Source organism: Plectropomus leopardus, chromosome 20 (assembly GCF_026936395.1).
Source record: "Plectropomus leopardus strain MGB_pleo_1.0 chromosome 20, ASM2693639v1, whole genome shotgun sequence".
In the NCBI taxonomy this organism is placed as follows: Eukaryota; Metazoa; Chordata; class Actinopteri; order Perciformes; family Serranidae; genus Plectropomus; species Plectropomus leopardus.
The window spans coordinates 9,661,016-9,687,170 of NC_142195.1; the positions used below are offsets into that span (position 1 = coordinate 9,661,016).

The 26,155-nt window shown below is 38.5% G+C and overlaps 1 protein-coding gene and 1 long non-coding RNA gene across 3 annotated transcripts; one reads left to right on the forward strand and one right to left on the reverse strand.

Annotated features, from left to right (window-relative positions):
• Nucleotides 1-3,224: 3,224 nt before the first annotated feature.
• On the forward strand, nt 3,225-24,394 carry ntrk2b (neurotrophic tyrosine kinase, receptor, type 2b). Its single transcript, XM_088070876.1, has 17 exons — nt 3,225-4,162; nt 6,473-6,547; nt 6,648-6,719; nt 6,808-6,876; nt 6,964-7,115; nt 7,273-7,409; nt 8,802-8,934; nt 10,121-10,429; nt 10,522-10,546; nt 10,754-10,814; nt 11,649-11,748; nt 13,515-13,703; nt 14,462-14,592; nt 14,714-14,886; nt 16,733-16,973; nt 19,779-19,937; nt 21,162-24,394. The coding sequence occupies exons 1-17, from the start codon at nt 3,966-3,968 to the stop codon at nt 21,345-21,347; spliced, it is 2,409 nt and encodes an 802-aa protein (XP_087927002.1). The 5' UTR covers nt 3,225-3,965; the 3' UTR covers nt 21,348-24,394.
• Nucleotides 14,672-19,881, reverse strand: LOC148186170 (uncharacterized). Of its 2 annotated transcripts, none has more exons than XR_015775115.1 (4): nt 19,760-19,881; nt 18,894-18,983; nt 16,681-16,895; nt 14,672-14,779 (listed from the first exon to the last, which is right to left on the reverse strand). It is a non-coding gene; the product is annotated as an uncharacterized LOC148186170 (long non-coding RNA). The 2 variants fall into 2 exon arrangements; XR_015775114.1 differs by having other exon boundaries at nt 19,756-19,850.
• Nucleotides 24,395-26,155: the final 1,761 nt, after the last annotated feature.

Below are 26,155 nucleotides of genomic sequence, written 5' to 3' on the forward strand. Positions count from 1 at the left end.
TTTCCGCTGGTGCAAGGCAAACTTTAAAGCACAGCAGTAACCACCTTGTTTTTATTCCAGCTCAGAACCACCATCTAGGCTTCAAGTGGAAGAAAATTTCAAAAAGAAAGTAAGCCTTGAATTCACAAGTTAAACACATATGCACAAATTGTTTTTCTCAGTGTAACTAAATTCAGTTTAGTGTTCCTGTAGTGCTGAAATGATAAGGTAGTGAGAGCACACTTATACCCCCTTGGGTTTTTTAAACAAGCATAAACTCGCTAAAAATAGGCCAGGGACTCCTTTCCCATAACCAGTAGAGCAAAACTGTGTACACGTCTCTGCAGCAAATGAGTAGCCTATGCCTTTCTGGGGTCTTTTGGTTGTTGTTTTTTTTTTTTGGTGTGTTACATTATACATCACAGACAGGTTGGTGAACAGGTTAGTAAACAGTACAAAGCAGCACAGGTGGAGGCCTATGAAAACTTTATGGTGGTTACTTTTTAAAATATATTTAATATATTTGAATTTCTTTAATATCTCTTACTTATTCAGTCTCTTTTACAAACTTGGTGCAGACTAATTTGGATTGATGTCTGCTTGGGCGGAGACGGATGGTATTTTGTGTTGGCGCATCTTTGCATCTTGGCAGTTAAGGGGCTAAAAGTAACGCATTCACCCGGATATTGTGTTTCCATCACCTAGGTGAAACTCGTGGTCGAAGACAGAGGTCTGTTAGGTTTACTGGGACAGAGACTAGGAGAGGTGGTCAGAGGCGAGCCAAGTCGAAACCACGAAAACGGTCCGAGAGTGAGTGCTGGAAGGTCAGGCGTGGAAGCAAAGACAATCTGGCAAAGAGTGAGTGGAGTGAGGGTGGTTAAATACTGGCTTGATTGGAGATGAAGAGCATCCAGGAGCATCAGGTGGAGGTGATGAGGCTGAGGAGGGGGAGCGGCTGGGTGGAGAGAGAGGTGGGGGTGGAGTAAGAGGAAAAGATCCCACAGCAGCAGGAGAGAGGCAGAGCAGACTGTGACACTCCTTAAAGGTAAAGAATAGTTTAGTCCAGCCCTGCACTCGGATTTGTCTCTAAACGCAGCTCGAGTCAGTGACTGCTTATGCTGCTGGAGCACCAGCTGTCATGTCTTTCCCCAAGAAAGTGAATTCAGGGTTCAAACAAACAAAAAAAGAAAGGAAAGGGAGAGAAGGCAAACTGACTTTGTAAATAAAAAAATAAAAAGGTGCGTGAGAGAGACATGGATCAAGAGACGAAGGGCGGGGGGCCCACAGAGAATGCTGCTGCACTGGGCCTAGAATTTGGTGCTCCGCCCCTGTCCACCTCACTGCCCATTTACTTCTATACTTGATCTATTTTAAATCCCCCTGTTCTCTTGTAGTGTTGTCATGCTCCTTCAGATATAGGCAAGGATCTGTTGCAAAATAAAGAGCTCTCTTCCCTCTCCTATACTCTGAGGTTACCATGGAGACAGATATAATTCAGTTCTTGATGTTTCTCATAAAAAAAGCCTGCGTACATATTTTCATCTGCAACCATAGCGACACTTGACATTGTCAGCGCTATTTGTAAAAAGCAAGTCACCATAGCGACACTAACCATGCAGGCTGTGTCATAGATCATGTGTCCTGGCTGAGTATGTCTCCTCATTATGAGTGAAATTTAGGAATCCACTGGTAAATAGAGTTCATTTGATCATTTTGAGATACGTTATCTTGTTGATATTGACCACTGCACTATAACTTTCAAAGGATGGATAAATAAAGGATTTAAATGATGTTTAATTTGCTCAGTTAGATGTAATAGTGGGGAAATAATGTATATAGGGTGAAGGCGGGTAATGTGTGGCATCAGGTAAAGTGGGACAAATAAGCTTTTACATCTTATGCTCTTTGGTCTAAATATAAGCATCAAGTCACCAAACATGTTATGGAGTTATTGATGAAGAAATCCTCTTTACAAACAATCATATTTATTGGTCTGAGATAACTAGGATGGACATAGCAAAGATTACAAAAAATAATAATAATAAGTCTGGTCCCAGAACTTGCAACGTAAACCATGTGGCCTGTTAATTATTTTATTTTGGTAATAAGACTATTGAAGCTAAAACAGTAAGAGTATATCAACAAACATGGAATTAGGATGTTGCATTTTATTGATTTAAACAAAAATTCATAATCTGAATATTTCTCAACATACTTTACATTTTATGGGTTTTGAGTGAGTGTTAATGCATTGAGGTAAAATGGGACATGAACATGAGGTATGCTATTGTGTGCCATCTGGACATTTTTAGAATTTTTGTCATTTAAAAATATTAAAGATGATGCAATATGTCAGCCACAAGAGTCCAGACTTAGACACACACACATCCATTTTAGACAATATTGCACCAAGGAAACAGGTATTAAAAGAACAGAGAAAGCCTGGCAGAAAAGATAGGAAATCTTTTTTTAATGAATAGTAAGTTAAATTAATGATTTTTATGAATTAATGACTGAACTGATAAATGGATACAATCAAACATGACTGTCCTATTTTACCTTAACATGTCATGGGAGCATGGTGGGGGTTCTCTGTGTGTTTGAAGGTCGAAAGTTTCTAAATTATTTTACTCTGCAACATATTTTCTTTATATCAATGTAACAAAGACCCATAAAAAGTTAGAAAAGTTGTACTTAAAGCAGCAATCACAGTTTTAAGTGGTTGTCTTGGTAATAAAAACTGTCCTAAATGACCTGATGTCACCTTAATAATCTTTATTGGTGTATTGACACCACCATACTTGCATATTGTTAAATTAAAATCCAGGTTTATTAAGCCTGTATAAATATAGCCCAGTTCTGCAAATAAAACCGTATTTTTTCTATGTGCCAAACTTAACAGAAAAAAACATTATTTTTGAAAAATGCATTTTTTTTCAGGACGAATATCTAAAACAAAATAGCTTTTTATTTTAGATTCTTCCCCATATATATATGACCACTGACTGGAGTGAGACCCATTTGAAGCTTGCAGACATAGTATAGGCTAGGTAATTATTTTTCATAGATGCACCCCGTCTTGTGCGTCAACCGTACGTCACACTATAGGCCTAATGGCCAACCGTACAACAGTGTCGATGTGGAAAAAAGCGCTGTCCAACGCATGGCTTCAGAGCAACTACAACACAACAGTTTACATCCATATTGTTGTTGTGCCCGCCACAAACAGGGCAGTTGACCCATACATGCCCACTTGTGCAGCCCCAGTGAGACTGCAGCATGTGAGGTTTTGCATGATCGAGAGAAAAAAAAAACCTCAAAGAAATTCCTATAAATACAACTTGCCAGAAATACATCTCCGGGCGTATCATCGCAACCCATCTTAAACCCGATCCCGGTGATGGCTGGGGGGAGATGCGCTCGTCCTCGGCGATAATCGATAGACGCATGCAGGTAGCCTTCCTCCCTACACACGCAGCATCACCACGCATCCTTACTCCACTGTGCAGTCTCTCTTATTTTCCTCCCCATCACCACACATATGAGAAATCGCTCGTGGGGGGGCCCTGCCTATTGATCTCTAAACATCTGGAACACCTCATATTTGTTTTACAAGGCAGAGGCGAACAGTCTGTGCCCGAGATAGAGGAGTGAGACAGCAGCAGCAGCAGCAGCAGCAGCAGCAGCACCAGGACGGACCACTTGACACCTTGCTTCACGACATCGATATGCAGTAGTGTGATACCAGCTCTGCGGAGACGGGAAGGCCAGTCCATGGCATCTTGATATTAAAACCGTGGGCTCTGCGCATTCCTCACAGACGGCGTTTTTTTTCCTTCTTCTTCTGCGGAGTCGAAAGGATTAACTTGGCCAAGATTTTTCAAAAAAAAAAAAAAACAAAAAAAAGCAGCCAGGGAGGAAATCTTAACAATTATTCAATTTGATTCAGTTTTGGGGGATTCGTGGGGGATATCACTGGACCTGCGATGGACTCCAGCGCTGGGGAATATGGCATGGCTCGTCTTGGATTGTTTTTGGTTTTGATGGGGCTGTGGAGATTTAGCGATGCTTGCCCCGCATCCTGCACTTGCAGCATCTCAAGGATTGTTTGTATTGATTCTGTACCGGGGATCAAGGATTTCCCTCTCCTCACGTTAGATGACATGGAAAACATCACGGAGATGTAAGTGTATGAAAATGATCGTGCACACGGCGTATGAACTTATTAGGATGCAATGCGTAAAGAAGTACCTTCGATCGTAGGTCGCAATAATACCCAATAGCTAGGATTATGATCATAATAAAGGTAATCATAACACCAATATTACTAAAAGGCCTGATATGATTTCCCCATGTGGATTGAACACCAATCTGGCGTTTGCGCTTGATGTCAAACACTAAATATGCGAATTTCTTTCCCCCCACATAACCAATGGGTTTGTCAGATCATGTAGCCTAGTATATGTGTGTGCGCGCGCGCGCGTGTGTGTATATGTGTGGCGGAGATGGGGGTTGCGCGTGCCACTAACGACGATAGAGTGTGTGTGTGTAATGGTGGTGAGAGTGTGCGTCAGGCTTATTTGGATTAGTCGGTGTTTCCTTTACAAAACAGCTCCAGAGGTAGTGATGGAGTAAATGTTTAGGCCCGACGCAGCGTCAGAGGTGTTAATTCGGCTTTTTTTTTAGGGGGAGGGGGGTGGGGGTGGGGGGTGATATAAGCTCAATATTTCAAGAAATGACCACATTGTTGCCAGATTACACACGAGATCACATCGGTTGTATACAGCCCGGCGATAGGCTCCCCACAGTTATGTAGCCTTATCTGCGTCAGTGTGTAGGCTTGTGTCGGAGTGTACCTGCTACAACCCTGCACAAGTGTACAACTGCATGGCACCCAGTGGAGGATGGAGGGGATACTGGGTGAGTTTTCCCGAGGCAGACAGACTGGAAGTAGGTGTCATAAACCCATCAAAGATATAGGTTATAGGCGCCTAATAACAAGATTATTCTTCTATTTATCTTAGAAATTATAGAAGCCTTATAGCAGCCCAAACTTTGTACATTTCACGCAAAGTGTCTGTTTTTTAGTGGGTGAAATGTGCTTCTTTGGCAAATAAAACACCTGTGAAGCATAAAGAAAATTTCACGATGGCTTGTCAGCTGAACTCTCTAAAAAATAACCATACATTTAAAAAAAAAAATAAAAAAAATCCTGTGCCCTATTTGTAATACTTGGCAATAAAAACTCCCGAAGCAGCACAGACCCTTTAGATAGTTACTTTAACTTGTAATATATCACAGCCTTGTGTAACTAAAGTTACCATCCACATGTAAACAAAAGTGTCTCCCTACCACCAAGACAACAACATAATCTAAGTGGTTAATCTTTTCTGATGTTTGCAACAGCAATGTAATGGTAATATAAAATGGTGTTTTTTTCGGTCCTTACTTAAAATCCTCAGTGATATACTTCTAATTAATAAAGTAAAAAAAAAGTTTAACATATATAACATTTCTGCTTTGCTTTTATCATGTCCTAGAAGTAGTTTTTAATAAACTACTTTACTTTACTTCACTTTAAAGTATTTTGGAAAATATCTGCTTTGCATTATCAAAAAAAGTAGTTTAGTTGGTCCCCATTAAAAAAAAAATCACCTTACAATATTTTTTAAAAATCATCTTTGAATTATCATTTGTTAAAAAATTTATACAATTTCTGCTTTGTATTGCCATGCTCAAAAGTAGTTCAGTCGGTCCCCATTTAAAAATAAAAACCTTTACCTTAAAATATTTCACACTTTTTTTTTGCTAGTAGCTAGTTTAGCTAGTCCCCATTAAAATACAATGATTAAATTGCATATTTTAAAAAATAATCAGGATGTAGCCTACTGATTATAGATTATAGACTGTCTCTCTCTGAGACTGCATAATTATTAAAAATGTAATAATACATTTTTAGGGTCATACTTTTATCCAAAAAGTTTGACAAAGTGACATCATTAAGTCATAAAAGTGCTATATTTTGATTTTAATCAAAATGTAAAACTATTTTTGTATGTTTGTCAATTAATACAATAATATAAACAGTATCACCAACAATACAGAATATTATGTCTGTTGCTAAACATAGGCTACTGGCAGTGTGTAAAAACATGTTGTTGACAACTAAAAGTACTGCAGACCAAATTCCCTCACTAAAGGAACATGACAGCTGTGTGGGCAGCAGAGATCACATTTAGCTACAAAATGATAAAAAAAGACCTCTGTAATAGCATTTAGTTTCCTAAAAGATATACAAACACAAGTGATTCTCTTGCTTTAGAGCATAGCACACTTACTTATTTCAGATCAAGTTATTTCACTGAGCACCAGAGCTTCTCAGCCTGTGTCTACGTCCAGAACAACTTGCCAACACCTTTGGATTCAAACTTTACACTAAACGATGGGTGAGCACGTGTGTCATGACTGCTTTTTCTTTTCTATTCTTTAACAGATACATTACCAATCAAGACAGACTGTTTGACATCAACGACAACAGTCTGAGACACTACATAAACCTCAGAAACCTGTAAGTATCACACAGTATGCTTTCAAATCACAATCATATATTCTGCTGAAGCACAGGCGTAGCAGATGACCTGATGACTCTGCATTTCGACTTCCAACAGAACAGTGATGAGAACGAGATTGACGTCTATATCATCAGATGCTTTTTTCAACAACACAAAACTCCAATATGTGTAAGACGCATGCCAAAGTCCCTCTAAAGGTGTGTCATTGGAGTACACACAAGTTTGGATTTTGATTGCTATTTTTGTTCTCTTTTAGAAATCTCAGAGACAATAACCTATCAACGCTGTCTTGGAGAACATTTCAGAACTTTAACACAACTTTCCCGTAAGTGTACAGAAAAATATCAGTACATCTGGTGTTTTTTGTATGTGCAACTACAGTTTCTCATGTACTGTGTTTTTTATTTCCCAGGCTCCTGCTGTCCGGTAACCCTCTGGATTGTGTTTGTGAGAACTTGTGGATCAAACTGAGGTTGCTAGAAGAACCCGACAGTCAAGAGCTGAACTGCATAGACGAGAGAGGAGTACCACAGGCCTTCACCACGCTCACTCCACCAGACTGCGGTAATGTGAAACCGCGTTATAATAAGCAGCACTGGGAATGTGATATTGAACATGTAGAGAGACTTCCTGGAGACAGGAAAGGCGGATATGTAAACAAATAAGTCTATGTAAAGTTCTGATTGGATGTTTAATTTTGCTGTTTGCTCGTTTCTCGCAGTGGTTCCTAAAGTGGAGGTCAGCCCGTACACTGTGACGGAGATGCAGGGGAGTAACGCCAAAGCTGTGTGCAAAGCCTCTGGCTCGCCTCCTCCTGAGATCATGTGGAACCTTGATTGGCTCTCTACCCACCACGAGGTGAGCCGGTCTGCACACCCAGGGGCGTAGGTTTGGTTTCATTATTTCCCATATAAATTTTAAGCGTCAAACACTGAATTTACTGCATTCTGTTGATTTTTTTTTTTTTTTTTTTTTACACTAAGTTTAGGCTTTTGTGCATCCATTTATTTAATTTTGTCAATTTAAACCCCCCCTGCTACTTTCATGTTTTTACAGGGATGGACAAATGCACATGTTGTAAATATTGAGGGGAAAGTGTGCCGACTTTATTTATTCTTTCATATTTTATTATATTTTAGATATTATATATTATTATTTCATATTTTTGCTTGGTCCAGCATCTAGCTTTTTTTATCACTTTTGGATGTGCATGCTAAGCTTGAACTTTTCTCTTAATATTGAGGGGGACATGTCCCCTGTGCTCTCCCGGAAATGTACGTCCATGACCAGAACACGAGTGTTTTACTATGAAGACAAAAAAAAAGTTACAATCAAGAGTTGAACACTAAAAAAAAAGTTTTTCGGGGTAATGTACATTTTCCATTGCTTCCAAATTTCCTCAAATTTAATTTCCCGAAGCTTTTCTGAGAAGGATGTTCTTTCCATTAAGTGATGTCATCCCGGTTCTATATAGATGGGGTGTCTGATACAAACCTTTTCTTTAAAATTGCAATAATTAAAGTTCGTATTTTATTTTAATATAAAATAGCCCATAGATTATGTTCTAATCTAACAAACTGTAGATCATTTAAAATAATCAGAATCTGTGTTTTAAAACTTTTGAAAATGTATAGTGGATGAAACACACTTAAATGCTCTTTAAATTAGCCCTTTTATCTTTATTTGCTTTCAGAATTTTGTGAAGTGTCACCTGCAACTAATTTAACTACTATAAGTTGCATTGTTTTAGGGGTATTCTGTGTTGAGATAAGAGTTGGGTAATATGGAGAAAATCAAATATACCGAGACCTCAACATCGATATTGTTATATTGTAGGGTTGATGATTGATGCTTTCACAAAATATTTACACAGCAAGATGTGAATGATCATCATTGATGTGGATATAATAATAAGTTGGAGTAGCAATCTGGTAAGTTCAGAAAATATCATCACATTACAGTAATGCAGTTTTTAAAACCAGAAAAACACTGACAATATTTCAGTATCCAAAATCGAAGACAATATCTTGGCCATATCATGATATCGATATAATATCAATATATCGCCCAGCCCTGGTTGAGATGGTGCAGTTATTTTCAAGACATGTCTTCATCTCTCTTGTGTTGTTATTTCAAGGGACATAGATGAGAGGGTCCCTACTATATTCTTTATCTTGTAAGGGGTCCTTGGCTCTAAAACCAAAAAAAATTGAGATCTTCTAATGCAAAACAATAATGCTGTATTTACAGATTGATCCCTCTGAAACCGAGAGCAGCCTCACCTTGTCAGACCTGTCTCCTGATGATAATGGCAAGGTGATCATATGCAGCGCCGAGAACATGGTCGGTCAGACTGAGGCCACCCTGCAGCTCAATATTCTCTGTAAGCACTCTTACTTTTATGTTATCGTTGACTGTAAATGTTAACAAACTGCACAGTATAAGAAAACTGCTAGAAAAAATAAGACCAAATTTGAACGGTATTATACAGGTTTTTTGTTTTTGTTTTTTAATTCAGTAAAACCTCTTTTCTACAGTTAAATAGAGTAATTCATTGTATAGTAATATAATGAAGTGATTTGCAGTATCGACACTGTAACATAACAGTAGGATGCTGACAACTACATGTCATTCAGCAGAAATGTACACGGTAACAAATTGCTATAAAAAAAAATACGCCAAAATTCTAACAGTAGTCAACAGTTTTTTTTTAAAAATCCAGTAAAATACTGTAAATCTTTATGTTTTTGGTGGCAATTTTACTGCTGTAAAAATATGGCCAAATTCTAAAAGTAATGTACAGTAAAACTCTGTAGGATCAAATTCACACTTTAAACCTCACATTGTTCTTTAAAATAAATTTTGATGGTTCTTTTGGAGGCAATATTACCGCTGTGAAAAATACGGCCACATTTAACAGTAATATACAGTTTTTCCAAAATCTTGATGCTTTTTTTTTGGGACAAATCTTACACTGTAAACATCACATTCTACTGTAAAATACTGTGATCAGTTTAACCATAATATAATGTTAAAGTTAAAAGTAGGATGCTTGCAACTACAGTTGCCAGTAGTTTACCAGAATTTTACAGGATCATTTGTTACAGAACAGTATGTGTGTAGTGATTATATTTAGTAACAAAAAAATTAAATAAATTAAAAAATTAATTAAATTAAATTTCGCTCATTATCTTTTAAATGCTTTCTTCTAAACCTTGTTTTTTTTTCCAGTGGAGGCACAAGGCTCCTCACTTAGTTATCATTACAGTCTCTTGGCAAATCTTATTGACTCTCCGTGTTTCCTGTCCATAACTCTTCCTCCTGTGAAGCTCCTCATGCACACTCCTCTGCTTGTTTAGTGCCACATTTCTCCTCAATTTCTTCTTCCACGTTTTCCTGATGTCAGCGTTTAAATGTTGTGTCATCAGTCTCTCTTCTCTTTTCACCCCCTCCAACAGCATCTCCCCTCTGAGCCCGTAAATGTTACTTTTCCTACTGGCTGTTACTCCTGGTGTTTGATTTCCTGTCACCCCGTTATCACTCTTCCTTTACTGTTGCCTCCGTGTCAGTTGCCCCCACCATCCAGCAGCTGCTGGGGCCGGAGCGGGACCACCACTGGTGCATCCCCTTCAGCGTCACGGGGAATCCCAAACCCGAGCTGCAGTGGTACCACGAGAATAAAGCGCTCGAGGAGCAGGACTACATCCGCACCATGATCCACGAGTCCACAGAGAGCGAGTACCACGGCTGCCTTCAGCTGGTCAACCCCACGCACATCCACAACGGCGTGTACAGGCTGGTGGCGAAGAATAAGTACGGCCGGGATGAGAAGAAGGTGTCCGCCCAGTTCATCAACCCGCCTGACATCGACCATACAGGTGTCTTTTCACAATAGTACATTGAGGAAGAAGTAAGCACATTTCTGCTGATAAATTTTACTTTTAACACACAGAATTTTGTTTCTTTTCAGCAGAAGACCCCTTCTACTACTGTAAGTTATGATTCAGCTCTATAAAACCAAAAATGCTTAAATTTGTTGGCTTCATAACAACCGTAGTAACTCTCCCATGACCTGTCCCTTCTCCTGTGGCCTCTGCCTGCATCTTTCTGCTGCCCAGACACCACCGGTAGGTGTTTGAAGCATCACAAAGTCAACTGTTTGCACATAATAGCTGTCATCATTTTTTAAATGTTCTAACAAGCATTTCATTTTATTTTATTTTTTCAGACTCTCCCCTCCCTCCACTGGACGACAGTGTTGCCGTAAGTGATCTTCACCCATCTCCTTTGAAACATGATCAAATTGGTTGGATTTTTCTGAAAAACATGGATAGAAGGCAATGAGCTACAAAAGAAGAAATTAACCCAAAAAATAGCAATAAATGAATTAAAACTACAAGAAATTTACCTTAAAATTGTTTTTGTTTTTTTTTTAAAAAATAAATATATATATTTTTAAAAAAGTACACAAACACTCACAAACAAACAAACAACACACAAAAGAGGAAAGCAAGACTTGGCATAAAAAGTGGTTAAAAATATATAATTCTGTAACATAATATGTAATTAGTATAATTATAAATACAGTATTTTTTCCACTAGCTTTTTCCTCCCCAGATATTTTTCACTAGCTTTTATAAAAAATAATTTCGAAATCAACTAATAACATAATAGCATTTATTACCAAGTTTATTATTGCCTTTTATCCCGTTTTTGAAAGAAATCCCACAAATTTGCTCACGGTTCAAAGGGTTAAATACTTGTAAGACGTCTGAAAGCAGCACACGAAAACTGACATCGCTCCAGGTTTAAAAGGGTTAAAGCCATGCTTCCTGTCATTGTGACCCCCTTACATAAATATTTACATAAATATTTACTCCCAATCCTCCATCACAGTTTTGTTTGAATTATTTTTAAAATTCAGAACATGCAACATAAATATTTATTTTTCTGCTGACCCTATCATGTAAATAATCTCATGATTCCTCACATTCATTTTATGGCGATCCTGACCCCATGCTGGGAATTACTGTTCTATAAAGATGCCACGTTTTGGTTGACAGTTTTGTTTAAAATATTTTTATGTTTTTTTCACAGGTGTATGTCGTTGTGGGGATCGCAGGAGTTGCTTTGACTGGCTGCGTTTTGATGGTGATTATTCTCAAATATGGAAGAAACTCCAAGTTTGGTATTAAAGGTGAGCTAATTTTCTTAAATGTTCAGTGTTTAGGATTATATGACATCGAGCGATGAGGTTGCTGAGCTGAAACTTCTCCTGAAGCGTGTAGACGGCCAAAGCAAAACACAATATTGCAAACAGCTCTATCCAGAGCCAGTGTTTCATTTGTCCATTCTGGGCTACTGTAGAAACAACATGGCAGACTCCTTAGTAGAGGACCCGCTCTGTATGTATATAAACGGCTCATTCTGAGGTAACAAAAACACAACCACTCTTTGTTTCAGGTGATTATACACTTGTGAAAATATGAATATAAGATACCATTTCTGCCAATAGATGTCCCTCAATCCTCCAAACTGGACCTTTCAAAGAATACTAATACCTTTAGGGAAATACATTGAAATTTCTCGTCCAGCATTAGATTAAAAGAGTGATACCACTTTAACATGTATCTGTTTAGCGTAGCTTAGCTCAAAGACTGAAAATGGGTGGGAAAAGCAGGCTCAGCCCTGTCAGACCAACAAAATCTGCCTCTTTCCAGCCTAATGCTAAATTAGGCTAACTGGCTGCAGGTTATAGCTTCAGTTTTGGCGACACATAAGACCTCATCTGACTCTTGGCAAAATAGCAAATAAGCAAATTTACAAAAATGCTGAACAAGTCATTCTTCTAAAACCACCACGAGTTAGTAAAAAATTTAAAACTGTAATCGGCAGTATATTAAAGTTAATAAATAGTTTATAGAACGCTATAACAGAGCATGGAATAGTTTAATATAAGGACGTTTCTAACATAAGATTATTTTATTGAATACATTTTAAAGGTCCAGTGTAGGATTTAGTGGCATCTAGCAGTGCTGTTGCAGCACTAAAACTTCTCTTCTTTACCAAGCATGAAAAACTACGGTGCCCAAATGGGAAAACGTGAAACGTAAAAACGTGAAAATGTACAAATGTGAATGGCCCAATCTAGAGCCAGTGTTTGGTTTGTTTGTTCTGCGCTACTGTAAAAAAAAAAAAACACAGCAGACTCTCTGGAAGGGGAAACGCTCTGTTTGTAGATATAAACTGCTCGTTCTAAGATAACAAAAAACTGCCATTTTTTTTTTTTCCGGTGACTACAAACTGATGAAAACATAGCCATAGATTTAATATTCCATTTCTGCTTATAGAAGCCCCTAAATCCTACACTTTGGATCTTTAAGTGTTTTTTATTTGATTGTCATCAATTAGAAATTCCCCTTATAATTCATTTATGACCAATGTATAAAACAGTTAATAATAATATCCCATAATGTTGCTGCTTTACACACATAAACAAATCCTTACAGTGTGTTTTTCAAAAAGTATGAACTGTTTATACACAGATATGGATTCTTCATGAAAAGATTTATATGAGACAAATTGATTAAAAAACACTTAAAATATATTTAAAGTTGCTGACAACTACATTATAATGGGTTATAAACCATTAATGCAATTTATTCTACTTGTAAGTGTGTTACTGTTGACTCAAGCTCATTTCCACAGAATCAGTGTCAATATGACTGTGGCAGGAATTTGAGTCATCCTCCCTGATCTTCTGATTTCTTTTTGTCATTATGTACAACTTGTAATTAAAAGTCCTTCTTTCTCTTTTCTCCCTCCAACCCTCCTCTTACGCGTCCTCCTTCTTCTCCCCATCTATGGCCACAATTTCCTTTCTTCTCTCCGCTCGTCATCCTTTACTTTTCACTCTTCTCCTGCCTCTCTTTCCTCTCCACCTCCTCCTCTGTGGCTCCCTAGGCTCCTCCTCAGTCATCAGTAATGACGATGACTCTGCCAGCCCTCTTCATCACGTCTCCAATGGCAACAACACCCCGTCGTCCTCGGAGATGGGTCCAGATGCAGTGATCATTGGGATGACAAAGATTCCTGTCATTGAGAACCCACAGTACTTCCGCAACTCGGGCAGCATGCTGAAATCTGACACGTGTGAGTTACCGCCGCGCTCGACAAATGGACGGTAACCCGTACCTTTTCAGATAAATCCATGCAGGGGTCACAGCCGGACGCCATATTTATTGTCAACATCCTGCTGCATTGTGATACTGAGTGCTGCTCTGCAGGGCGACTGGACGCTCAGATGATGTCCAGAAACACGAGCTTGTTTACAGAAGGCTCAACTCAGCAGAATAAACCTGGATGACTTTCTTTCTTAGACACACGTGATTGTGTCCTAACCACTAACCCTACAATGTAAAACGAAAGTATTCGTTTTAACACAGTTAGTGTCCAGGCTGCTTTAAATTTTTTATGTTCAGTGAATTTGCGAAAACAAGTTGAATCATTACAAACTTACCTCAACTTCTTTTCACAAATTCAGTTAACTTAAAATGTATTCATTTAATTTTTAACTTATTTAAGGTGAAATGTAATTTATCAAGCAAAATTGTCAAATGTTTGCAAGTTCAAGCCTTTCAAATGTGTTGTTTTCCAGAATTGCCCTTTTATTGTAAATTCTAACACCTTTTTTTTTTTAGATTGTTCTGGACTCGTACTATTTCCTGATATTTTATAGACTCATTTATTCATTTCCAAATCAAACAAAACAAAATGAAAATATTCTGCGATTACAGCCTGAATCTGATTTGATCTCTCATATAATCCTGACTAAAAATCACCAAAATACCCACTGAAAAATCAAGATGCACTTGTGCCCTTGACCTAACTTCTCTTACTCTGCATTTAAGTTGTCCAGCACATCAAGAGACACAACATTGTGCTGAAGCGGGAGCTGGGAGAGGGAGCCTTTGGGAAGGTGTTCCTCGCCGAGTGCTACAACCTAACACCAGACCAGGAGAAGCTCCACGTGGCGGTCAAGGTACAGACCAGGACGCCGTTCACTCAAATAATCAATGTCTTTGTCATTCAGTTAGTGAATTCTGTTGACTGGATGTGTGTTGTAGATAATGCGCCTTACCTCGTCTTTGCCTTTTCATCAGACTCTGAAAGAGGCCAACGAGAACGGCCGGGCGGACTTCTACAGAGAGGCCGAGCTCCTCACCAACCTGCAACATGAACACATCGTCACTTTCTACGGGGTGTGTGTGGAGAGCGACCCACTCATCATGGTGTTTGAATACATGAAACATGGAGACCTAAACAAGTTCCTCAGGTAGGATCATTTTGACTTTTAAAAATACTGGCATGTTTTAAAGGAATAGTGTAAACCATTTGGGGATATATAGATATTTGCTGTCTTGGAAAGGTTAGACAAGAAGGTCGATACCACTCTCAAGTTCATACGTTTGATATGAGGCTACAGCCAGCAGCTAATTAGCTTAGCTTAGCATTAAGACATTAAGCATAAAGAACCTTTGCACCTATGAAGTTCACCAATTAGCACTTTGTACCTTGTTTGTTGAATTTAGAGAAAAAAAAATGTAAAAAAGTTGTGGTTTTGTATTGGTTTATGTGATAGACTATTTCCTGGCTGGAAGAAGTTAATTCCTGTATTCCTTTCATCACTGTGAAGTTTCCTGGCAACCAGCAAAGACTCAAAAAAGTTTCTGCTCTTGGCCAAGATAGTCCAGCACATAATCCACCATAAAACCACAACCTGTCATCTTTACACTTTGTTTAATCCCTACAAAAACCAAACAAGACTTAATGTGTTAGCTTTAGAGCAGCTGGTAGGTGGATTTTGTTAATTTTGAACAGAGCCAGGCCAGTGTTAGCTGTGCCCCAGTTTCCATCCTTAATGCTAAGCTAAGCTAATTGCCTCCTGGCACTAGCTTCATCTTTAATAATTAGTGTACACAGACATGACAGTGGTATTGATCTACTCACCTAACTCAGAAAGAAAGTATATTTTCCGAAATGTCCAAATATTCTTTTAACTCTATCAGAGCGCACTGAAGGAACAGATGGGTGATATCATGATATATTCTGTGACATTACATAATGTAATGTAATATCCACTGCTGAAAATAATTTAATTCTGTTTCTAATGAGGAAGATAATTATTTAAAAGGGACTTTTTATGCTTTTCCGTGTTTTCTGTCATATGTATAATGTTAATTTTGGATGTTTATAATAAATGAAGCCAAAGTTTCAAATGATGAGGTAAATGTATGTAAAAATAATCCCTATGAGCAAAATCCTCAAATGTGAGACGTTCTGAAAACTCTGTTTCCAACGTATGTTCTATTTTTTTAATACAAGCTGATGTTTCCGTTATATAGTCATCTGCTCCAGGCACGCTGCTGCAGGTGTTTACATAGCCCTCACAGCTACATGTAGCTATGTGCTAATGTCAGGGAATCTTTGTGGCTGATGTTGTTAATGTCTTTATCCTGATGGATCATGTCCAGTTGTAAAGATTTAGGTTTGGAAGTTTTTATAAGTGATTTTTTTATGGTAGAAAGTGACAGGCACTTAAACAGAGTGTTTCACACAAAGGTGGGTGGGGGTTGAGGTGTTCCAGCACAGAAAGTATAAGGAAAAATGACATTTTTTGACCATTAAAGCATATAAAGATTTTCTAGTCAAAATCAAAAATTACAATTATAAACTTTAAAAAAAAAAAAAGAGCATAATAGGTCCCCTTTAATGTTGGCCACTGAAGCAGTCTTACAAATCAGTGGGTGAGGGGGCCTGCTTTATATCAATGCTGGATGGGTTCACATGGTTTTATATAATCCGATTTGCGGGTATTTAATTCATTGAATTAGCCAACAACTGATACTGTATGTATCACCTGATTATGCAACCTCGAAATAATTTTTTGGCAACAACTTAAGTTCAGCTGAAATGTTTGGTCCATCAACAAAAAAGTAATCTGCAATCATTTCGATAACTGATTGAGTCATCTGCTGTTTTTTTTTTTTTTTTAGAAGCATTGTTAAACATTCAGTGGTTCCAGCTTCTCAAATGTGACTTTTTGGTGTTTGGCATTATTTTTTCTAACCTATTCAGTAATGCAATCGATTGAAGCTCTGATGAGGTGTTTCTGGGTGCAGGTCCCACGGTCCTGATGCAGTGCTAATGGCAGACGGTCAACACAGTATCCTGGTGGAGCTCACCCAGTCCCAGATGCTGCATATTGCCCAACAGATTGCTGCTGGCATGGTCTACCTGGCCTCCCAACACTTTGTCCACAGAGACTTGGCGACCAGGAACTGCCTGGTAGGAGAAAACCTGCTGGTCAAGATCGGAGACTTTGGCATGTCCAGAGACGTTTACAGCACAGACTACTACAGAGTGAGTTCAGAGTATTTTTGAAAATCCCCCCTTTGTCCTGCTCCCACACTCTCTCTCACACATACATAAGCACACACACAAGCCTCTCATATATACATATATATACAGAAATATGGAAATGTAGCCACATACGCACTGTCTCAAATATGTAATTAGAATTTTATTCCAGTTTTCCTGAAATAACTGTGTAGCTGCATAAATGACAATTTTAACCAGAGGTATTTTATCTATTTTTAATGCCATTTAAATGCAAATTCTATAATCTGCATAAAATTACTGTTTCCATGGGAATAAGGGCCAACAGTGCAAAAATGCATCAGCAGTTTTTCCTTTTCCCTGGGCAAGAGTTAATTCGTCCCTTCACTCATGAACGGCACATATTAAACTACGGCACAGGATATTTTCGGACACACTGATGGTGGTGAGAAGATTACACGTTTTTATAATAACTTGATACTACAACACAATACAATTTAAATACAGAATATACATTATACAGATGGGTGTATTTTATTTCCTCATCCCCTCTGTCTGAGATTTCAGCTTGAATCCCACAGTGCCCTCTGCTGTCCAAAGTGGAGTGAGAGATCTGAACGCAAAACACATCATCTCTGAGGTGCATGATCACCATAAAGCCGGCCAGTCACCAACCCCGATATCAAACTTTTTTTTTTTTTTTTTTTACAAATGTTAATACAGAGCACAAACACAGCTAACAGTATCACCTTCTCATCTGTTATAATGCTGCGAATTACGTGATACAATGAATCGGGTAAACCAGGAATATAAATGCATAAAATTCACGTTAAAAGGCTGATGTGGCTTAATGTTTAGTTTAGTGGCAAATAAAACTAGAATTATATACAATTACATCCATTCACCATTGTTGATCTGCCGGTTATGATCATATATGCTGGTGTGTGGGTTTCTGTAGGTGAGAGGATGAATTTGAAAGGATGGTGATTAGATAAAAGAGGAGACAGCGAGAGAAGGAAATGCATTTAGTAGACAGGAAATATCAGATGGAAGAAGTTAGGAAGACCCTGGTTGGATAAAAGGTATTGATGTTATAACAGGCATGTTACAGGAATGCTAGACTGACAAAATGCAATTGCTCACTACTAAAGAAAATTTTAGTTGCCTTTTTTTTAGGTGCATTAAGATGTAACTAATGTAGTCTAATGCAACAGTCCATGAATGATCAGGTAGAGCTGTTTAACTGCATGATCATTTTTGCAGGATGCAGTTTGCAGTGCTGCTGAAATGTGTTATTTCCATCCAATTTATATCAGTGAGGGTGGGCTAAATAACGGAAACCCCTCTCTATATCATCATGGGACGTTCTTTGGTACAACAGTGGTTGAAGCTAAATGCTAAAGTTTGACGTGCTGACGTTTAGAACGTAAAGGCCTAATGTTCGTCATCTTAGTTGAGCGTGTTACTGCACGAACATTTGCTTGTTAGCTCTAAAAAAAGGATAGCTGAAGCTGATGGGATTGCCATCATTAATCAGTTAATTAAAAGAAGATCACCAAAAGTTGAGTCTCTATGGACCTTAAATATCTTTCACAAAATTTCACAACAATCAAATAAATAGTTGTCAAGATATGTTCCGCAAAACCACAAATGTCACTTACAAATGTCACTACTGACTTGGTGAACACGGGTTTGGACACAAGAACAGGACTTGAAGACCAATCAGATAGAGATAAAACATTTGCTGGATTCAAATTCGCAAACTTTTTCCTTTCAATGCATAGTGCAGCTGTCCTTACACAGTACATGCTGTTGCATGGAGTATGCACACAAATGGACGTGCTACTTCATCATAACAATGCGCCTCACAATCCGCAGTGCAAAATTAACAGAACATTAATGTGTAAATTATACACACAAATCACAGATAGATGTAGTACTCACACTTGAATGCGGTGACATCCATCATTGCAGCTTTACTCGGGTGCCAGAGAGCTGTCATCTGAATGCGGCTCAGCTGACGTGACATATCTTCTGCTGTGCAGAGGATTGTGGGTCAGAAAAGCCAGAAAATCATACTGCAAAATACAACCAGTTGAAGTGGGACATTGTGGTATTTTTGGCATACTGCATTTGACATACTATGCATTGGGACATGCTGAACTTTTTTCTGGCATCAGAACGCACCAATTGTCCTTTTACTACTGTCTTTTACTGCAAGCAATGGGAGGCTGCTTTAACCACGTTGGGAGCAAAAAGGTTAAAAAATAGAGTCTAACATTACAGGTAAAATGATCTGACAGGAAACATGAGAATATGTGCTGGTTTACACCTGAGAGGCCGATGAAGAAAGTAGGAACAGGTGTGCAGGTGGGAGGGGACATCAGGTGTCAATTTTTTTTCTACTATGGCAAAGACATGACCCCGCCCCAACTCTGCATCTGATTAGCTAGTACTATTTGCTTTTGTTGATTGGTTAGGGTCAGGGTAAGCCAATCAGAGGAAAAAATATTGCTACCAGGACAAGAAAGAGGGCCTCTAGTGGTTGGCTTTAGGATAGTAGCTCTGGAGAGTTAGAGGAGAGCACACGTCCTTGAGGAAGTGAGCAGCTAAAACAAACACACACCAAAAGCATTAGAAAGTGTCCTTTGAACACCATGAATATCTGTACCAAATTTCATTGCAGTGTGTTCAGTAGTTTTTGAGATATTTCAGTCAGGACCAACAAAGGGAAACAGCAAAACAACATTCATAGTGCCGAGTCAAAGTGTGGCTAAAAATGTCCCAACAAAGAAGAGTCACTCACTCACTGTCTGTCTGTGTCTGCAGGTGGGCGGTCATACGATGCTGCCAATCCGCTGGATGCCCCCAGAGAGCATCATGTACCGGCGGTTCACCACAGAGAGTGATGTGTGGAGCCTCGGCGTGGTGCTGTGGGAGATCTTCACCTACGGCAAGCAGCCCTGGTACCAGCTCTCCAACAATGAGGTCAGAGTCACAAGAGGTCTGCAGTTAGTGTAGTCAACGCTGGCACTTTAAGACACTTTTTCCTCTGATGGTCTCACTATAGAAAAAGTTTGATGTTGGAAAATTCATTAAAAATCGTCAGTATGTAACACAGCTTTGCAGCTATCACCAAAACACAGGCCGTGACTTGAAAAGTTATCAAACTTTGAGCTAGTCATATGGAGAAGTTTGACTGTAAATATCATCTTATGTAACACTTTCCCAATTGAAGTAGTACATAAATTAGCAAAGTTCACCTTTGGTAAGTGTGAAAACAAACAGCTGTGTTACATCTATTGGCTCTAGAGGAGCTTTTTAAGTCAGAGAAAAAAAGGATGTGTGGTAGCATCAGCTGGGCCTCACAGACAGCACATTTTCAACAGAAAAGCTTTTTTTACAAACTGTGGGTGCAAAGACGTCAACCACGTAGGGAGGATGCAACCGATGCTACATTTACATCATTAAAACGATGATTCCACTGTTTGTTGTTGTGAGGATTTAGATACTGTGCAAACATCATATCCATTAAAACTGGTTTTAATTACGCGGAATGCCAGTCTTTGGCTGAAGTGGGGTGTCCACATTTCTTTTGTTTACAAAACTTTTATATCAGTAACTGGCAAGTATCAGAGCGATGCTGTTTACACACAGCTACAGAAAATATTAAAGAACATTGTAAATTAAGTATAACTTTAGTTTTATCTCAGCATTCTTCTGTAAATAAACAAAAAGATATTTTATATATGTTTTTTGGGAGTCAAAGGCAAAGATGTTTTGGGGTGGGCACAGGGGAAACTTAGAACATTTGTGTATGTGTAACAAATGCATCTGACAGGACATAAATCAGGGACGTTGTAGTTCATGGTAGGTGCCTTAACCCCAAGAGCACCAGTGCACCCTTGTTTTTCAGTTCTTTTGACAAAAAAAATATTTTATAGCAATATTTTTTTAAATGATCCCATCTCGTCCCAAAAAATAGTGTAAAAGCGCCTAAATTAAAATGAACGAACAAAAAAATATATATATTACGTCAGGATGGACTGAGAATTATCTAACTACGTCAGCATAAATGTGAAAACTTCCTGATCATCATATTTAAATCATCATTCAATCATTTTGATGTTCCAAAAAATTAGCAACATCTGCTGCATTGCTCTCATTTAAACACCAAAGTCAAACAGTCTTTTGTCACTTTGTGCCCTGCAGGTGATCGAGTGCATCACCCAGGGCCGTGTGCTGCAGCGGCCCCGCACCTGTCCTAAAGAGGTGTACGACCTGATGCTGGGCTGCTGGCAGAGGGAGCCCTACATGAGGCTGAACATCAAAGAGATCCACAGCATGCTCCAGAGCCTCGCCAAGGCCTCGCCCGTGTACCTGGACATACTGGGCTGATGATGCACCCGTGTTCTTGTATGTACTCTTGCGTGCATGTGTGTGAGCTGGAAGGCTTCGTACGTGGAGGGGCGGCTGTGTGTTTGTTTGCACAAGATGTGACGGAGAGGAGAGCCGGAAAAAAAGGCTGTGCGACTGTGTGAGTGTGCCTGTGTACAGTACCTGGCTGTAAATGTTCCTGTAAATGCTATCGTCCGTGTCCTCATCATCACATCGAGAAAAGCCTTAAATTTTTCTTTTCTTATCCATTTGTTACCGAGGCATGTTTCACAAATGGAAACCAAAATGCATACAGGATAATGTAACTTTATGTGAAAGGCATACAAATAAAAGAAACCCGATAATCAGAAACATTGATTACTGGATTTCTCCATCTCAGTTCATCATATTAAATAATCTATTTGCCGGGAATGAAAGGGAAAATAACGTGTCTCTTTAATGGACTCTGTGTGGACACAACTTTGTAGATAGAGCTTCTCTCAACACACAGAGCGACATATTCTGCAGGAAGATAGAAAAAATACTCATCAAGTAACAGCTGAAGCTTTTTTATTTTATATGTCACAGACTATTTTAATATTTGTAGAATTTATAAATGTTGACTCTGTTTTCTGTTGATTTCAATGTGTGGGGCTTTTCAGTCATTTACAGAGGCTTTTATTTCTTTGAATTTTAAACATATGTGTGTATTATGGCACATGAATGTTTAAAAACAGTGTGAGACCCATGTAGATTCACATACATGCCTGTGTCTGTTATGCACTGAACAAAAATTTACACTTTTGTTTTTGCTTCCTTTTGTCACAGGTTTAAGTTAAAGATATGGGACTTTTTTACAGACCCAAGAGATTAGTTCTCTCAAATTTTGGTTGCAAGTATGTTAAAATCCATGTCAGTGAGCACTTTTCTAAGACAATCCATCCACATGGCAGCTAATAAACAGCATTATTACTACACAGATGTGCCTTGGGATGGTCACAATAAAAGGCCACGCTTGAATGTGCAGCTTTAGCACTCGATACAATGCCACAGATGGCGAATCCAATGCTCCCTGGATTTGGCAGTACATCCAACCGGCCACACAACCACAACAAGTTGGTTGCGATGGCAAACTGTTGAGGGTGACAAGCATGCAAATGAGCTTTCCTGAGACGCTCTGACATTTTTTGCAGAAATGTTTGCGGTTGTGCAAGCCAATTATTGCAATAACTTGCAGGTAAAGACGTTGGATGTGGAGGTCCTGTGTTGGTGTGATTATATGTGGTCTGGAGTTGTAAGGCCGGTTGGATGTACTACCAAATACATGGAAACAGCTTATGATAGTTGCACACTCCCTCAAAACTTGTGACATTGTGATACGTGATAAAACTGCACGTTTTAAAGCAGCCTTTTATTGCGACCATCCCAAGGCACACCCATGTAGTAATGAGGCTGTTAACCCTTTGGAACCTGGAGTGACATTACTTTTCTAGCGCTGTTTTTAGACACCAATCACAAGTATTTCAACCTTTGAACCCTGAGCAAACTGGCTTGATTTTGTTCCAGAACATAGGATTTAGTAAAATATTGAAATTGGTAAGAAATGTTCCACAAATTGCAAGAAATAAGTAGATTTAGAAAATTATTTTTATAAATCTAGGGGAAAATGTCTAGGGAGAAAAAGAAAAAAGCTAGGGAAAAACTATATTTTAAATTTTCAGATAATTTTAATTTTCACATATTTGAAATATGAAGTGAATCTAATTTTTGTTTCCCCAGGTCATGCATTTTTTTTAAACTTTCTTTCTCTCTCTCTTTTTATACTATTTTTCAGGTGATTTTCTTCTACTTTTTACTAATTTTTTCCTCATTTTTGGCTCATTTCGTCTTTTATTGCCCATTACCTTCTTCCCATGTATTAAAAAGAAATAAGGCCAATTTTCTAAGGTTTCTCAGGGTTAATCAGCATCTTAATATGACACACCTGTCAGGTGGATGGATTATTTTGGGAAACACAGATTTTAACCAATTTGCAACCACAATTTGAGAGAAATATATCTATTGAGTACATAAAAAGTCTTAGATCTTGAACTTGTGAAAAATGAGAGCAAAAACAAAAGTGTTACCTTTAAATGTTTGTTCAGTATATAAAACCTACTCAAGTCCTGAGAAGGACGTCCAGATGTGAAATCAATGTCGAGGTTGTAAAACATAAGGGCATACAGCATTTTACAACTTTTTTTTCAAACAATCTCTTATCATTTGTCATATTTTATTTAAATATTTACACACAAGGTCATCTATATTAACAAAGTGGTGTTATAAACGTTGTTGGAGTGCTCTGCTCATTTCACAACCTTTTTCATTTGATATATCTAAAGCACAGAGATCGAGGACTTGGCAAGCTCTAAAAAAAAAAAAAGAGAAAAAAAATGAGCACAGTTTAGTTTTTGTTTTGTTTTTTCATTCACCAGCAAATGCCATTCAGCAAATCTTTGTTGTTCGGTGGCCCATATCTGTAAGTGATGTGGTTTTGTATGCATCTTCAGACGCAGGTTTTTCAAATGTTGTTGCTGTTGATGAGATTGTGTTTGATAAGAGAAGACCAGATTCATTTTTAAGAGTAATTTCTAAGAGGGATTGACGGGGCATTTTGATGCAGTTTTCTGTGTGTTCACTGAAGTGAGTTAAGTGTACAGAGGATTTTTTTTGTTTTAAGCACTTTTGGTTTTGCATATATTGTTGCTACTTATTTATTTGTCATTTACAAGAGCATACTTTGAAGATGTAATCTTTAATTCTACATAGTAGGCTAAAAGGCCGCAGTAAAAGTATAATTAAGAGTCCGATTGCCCTTAAAGTGTCCCAGGGGTACTTTCATTTCTCTGAGCGGTCCCTGTCAGCCGCGTGGCGACTGATACAGCTCTTTATTTCGGGCATCGCTAAAGCACATTTATAACGGCTGCTTAAAAAATGGTTTTAAAGCGCATTTTGTAATTTATTTTCCAAATTATCTTGTTTTGAGATTTTCAAAAGGCTGAAAATATTAAACAAGCGTGTTGGTCTAAGTGTCTAGTACAAACTTCTGTGTTAATCTTTGCAAAAACAGCAGAGATGACTCCTCCATAATAACCACAATTTATGTCCATATGGAGGCATCGAGCAGTATGGCTCTTTGCTGAGACAATAAGTTGCGTTAACGGGATAGTTCAGGTTTTTTTTTAAGTGGGGTTGTGTGTACTTATTCATATTCAATATTTTACATACAGTAGAAGTCAGTCTGCACACCCCCAATTTGGAGAAGCAGGCTGGAGTTTGACCTGGAAGCTGAGCAATGTAGTGCTGTGGATGGAGGTCAGCAACAAAACATATTTTAGCCACTTCAGAAAAACTCCTATGGGGTGCCCGTTGGCTCCGTTGGTAGGGTGGGCACCACATGTACAGAGGCTACGTTCTCGCTGCAGCGGCCACGGGTTCAATTCCAGCCTTGGTCCTTTGCTGCATGTTATCCCCTCTTTCTCCCCGTCACTTAAGCTGACCTATCGCCTATCAAATAAAAGCAAAAAGCCTAAAAAATACTCTTAAAAAAGTCCTACTTATAAAAATCTATATCACCTTAAGTGAATGCTATACTGAGAGTATTTTTACCACTTTACTCTCAATATAGCATTAACTTAGACTGATTTTTTTAGGTGGCTAAAAATATGTTGTTGCTGACCCCCTCCACAGCAGCACATCGTTAAACTTCCATGTCAGACTCCAGCCTGCTTCTCCAAACCAGGAGAGTGCCGACTGACATCTACTGTATGAAATATATTATCTATCTTATATATAATGTGGGTAATGACTCCTACAATCCCACTTAGAAAAAAACATAACTATTCCTTTAAGTGCAACTCGTAGCATTAATTATCCCCCAAATGCACAACCTGTGCCCTTGACCATTCTCTGCCTCAACCTCAACTGCACTTTCTGACAAAAAAATGAAAAAAAAATCACTTTTGCTGTGCCGACCACGATTGAAGCAAGTCCTAACTGACACATTGTCCTTGATGAAAATGATTCAGTGTCCCTCTATGTTTTTATTACAGCGTTTGTCAGTTCTGTATAATAGTCATGTGTCTGCTGTACATAAATTGCTGTCCATTCTGTACAGTTCTGATATTTGTCTATATCAATAGTAGGCTATGTTTAATAGTATAATCTGTTTGAAGCAGGTATCATGTCCAAAACTGTGTGACATCTATTGAAGACAACGTGTTATGGGCCACTGGCAATACATAATATGTGTAAATACGATTTTATTTGTGCTACATTGTATAATTTCTTTGTGCTCGTTCATAATACCAGTGAGAATACAATCCTTTTTTGGGCAACTTTTGATCTGCAGAGGACTTTATTTGAACTATGTGTTTTTTTCTCTGAAGAAAAAAAAAGAAGACAAAAAAAGAAAAACGATCTCCTCTTTCCTCTCCACTGTGATGGGGAGCTTACACAGAGGCTGTTTGAGATGCGGTCTGTCTGTAGGAGGACCATAGACTCTGGATCTGATTACACATCAGGATCGCTCCTAGCTGACAGGCGTCCCAGCAGACGTGTGGCCGATGGCGAGGAGGTCAAAGGTCGCCTCCTGGCCAACACCACCACTCAACCTCTGACTGACTGTAGCCTATTTTGATCCTCTTTCAGATGAATAACTGTGACTTTGCATCATGAATAGTATATTATTTTGAATGTAATCTAGAAGGGTCGGGACCTTTTTTGAATGTAATCTATCTCGGGGGAGGGAGGGGGCGTTAATTTTTTTGTAAATATATGGTAAATGAAAA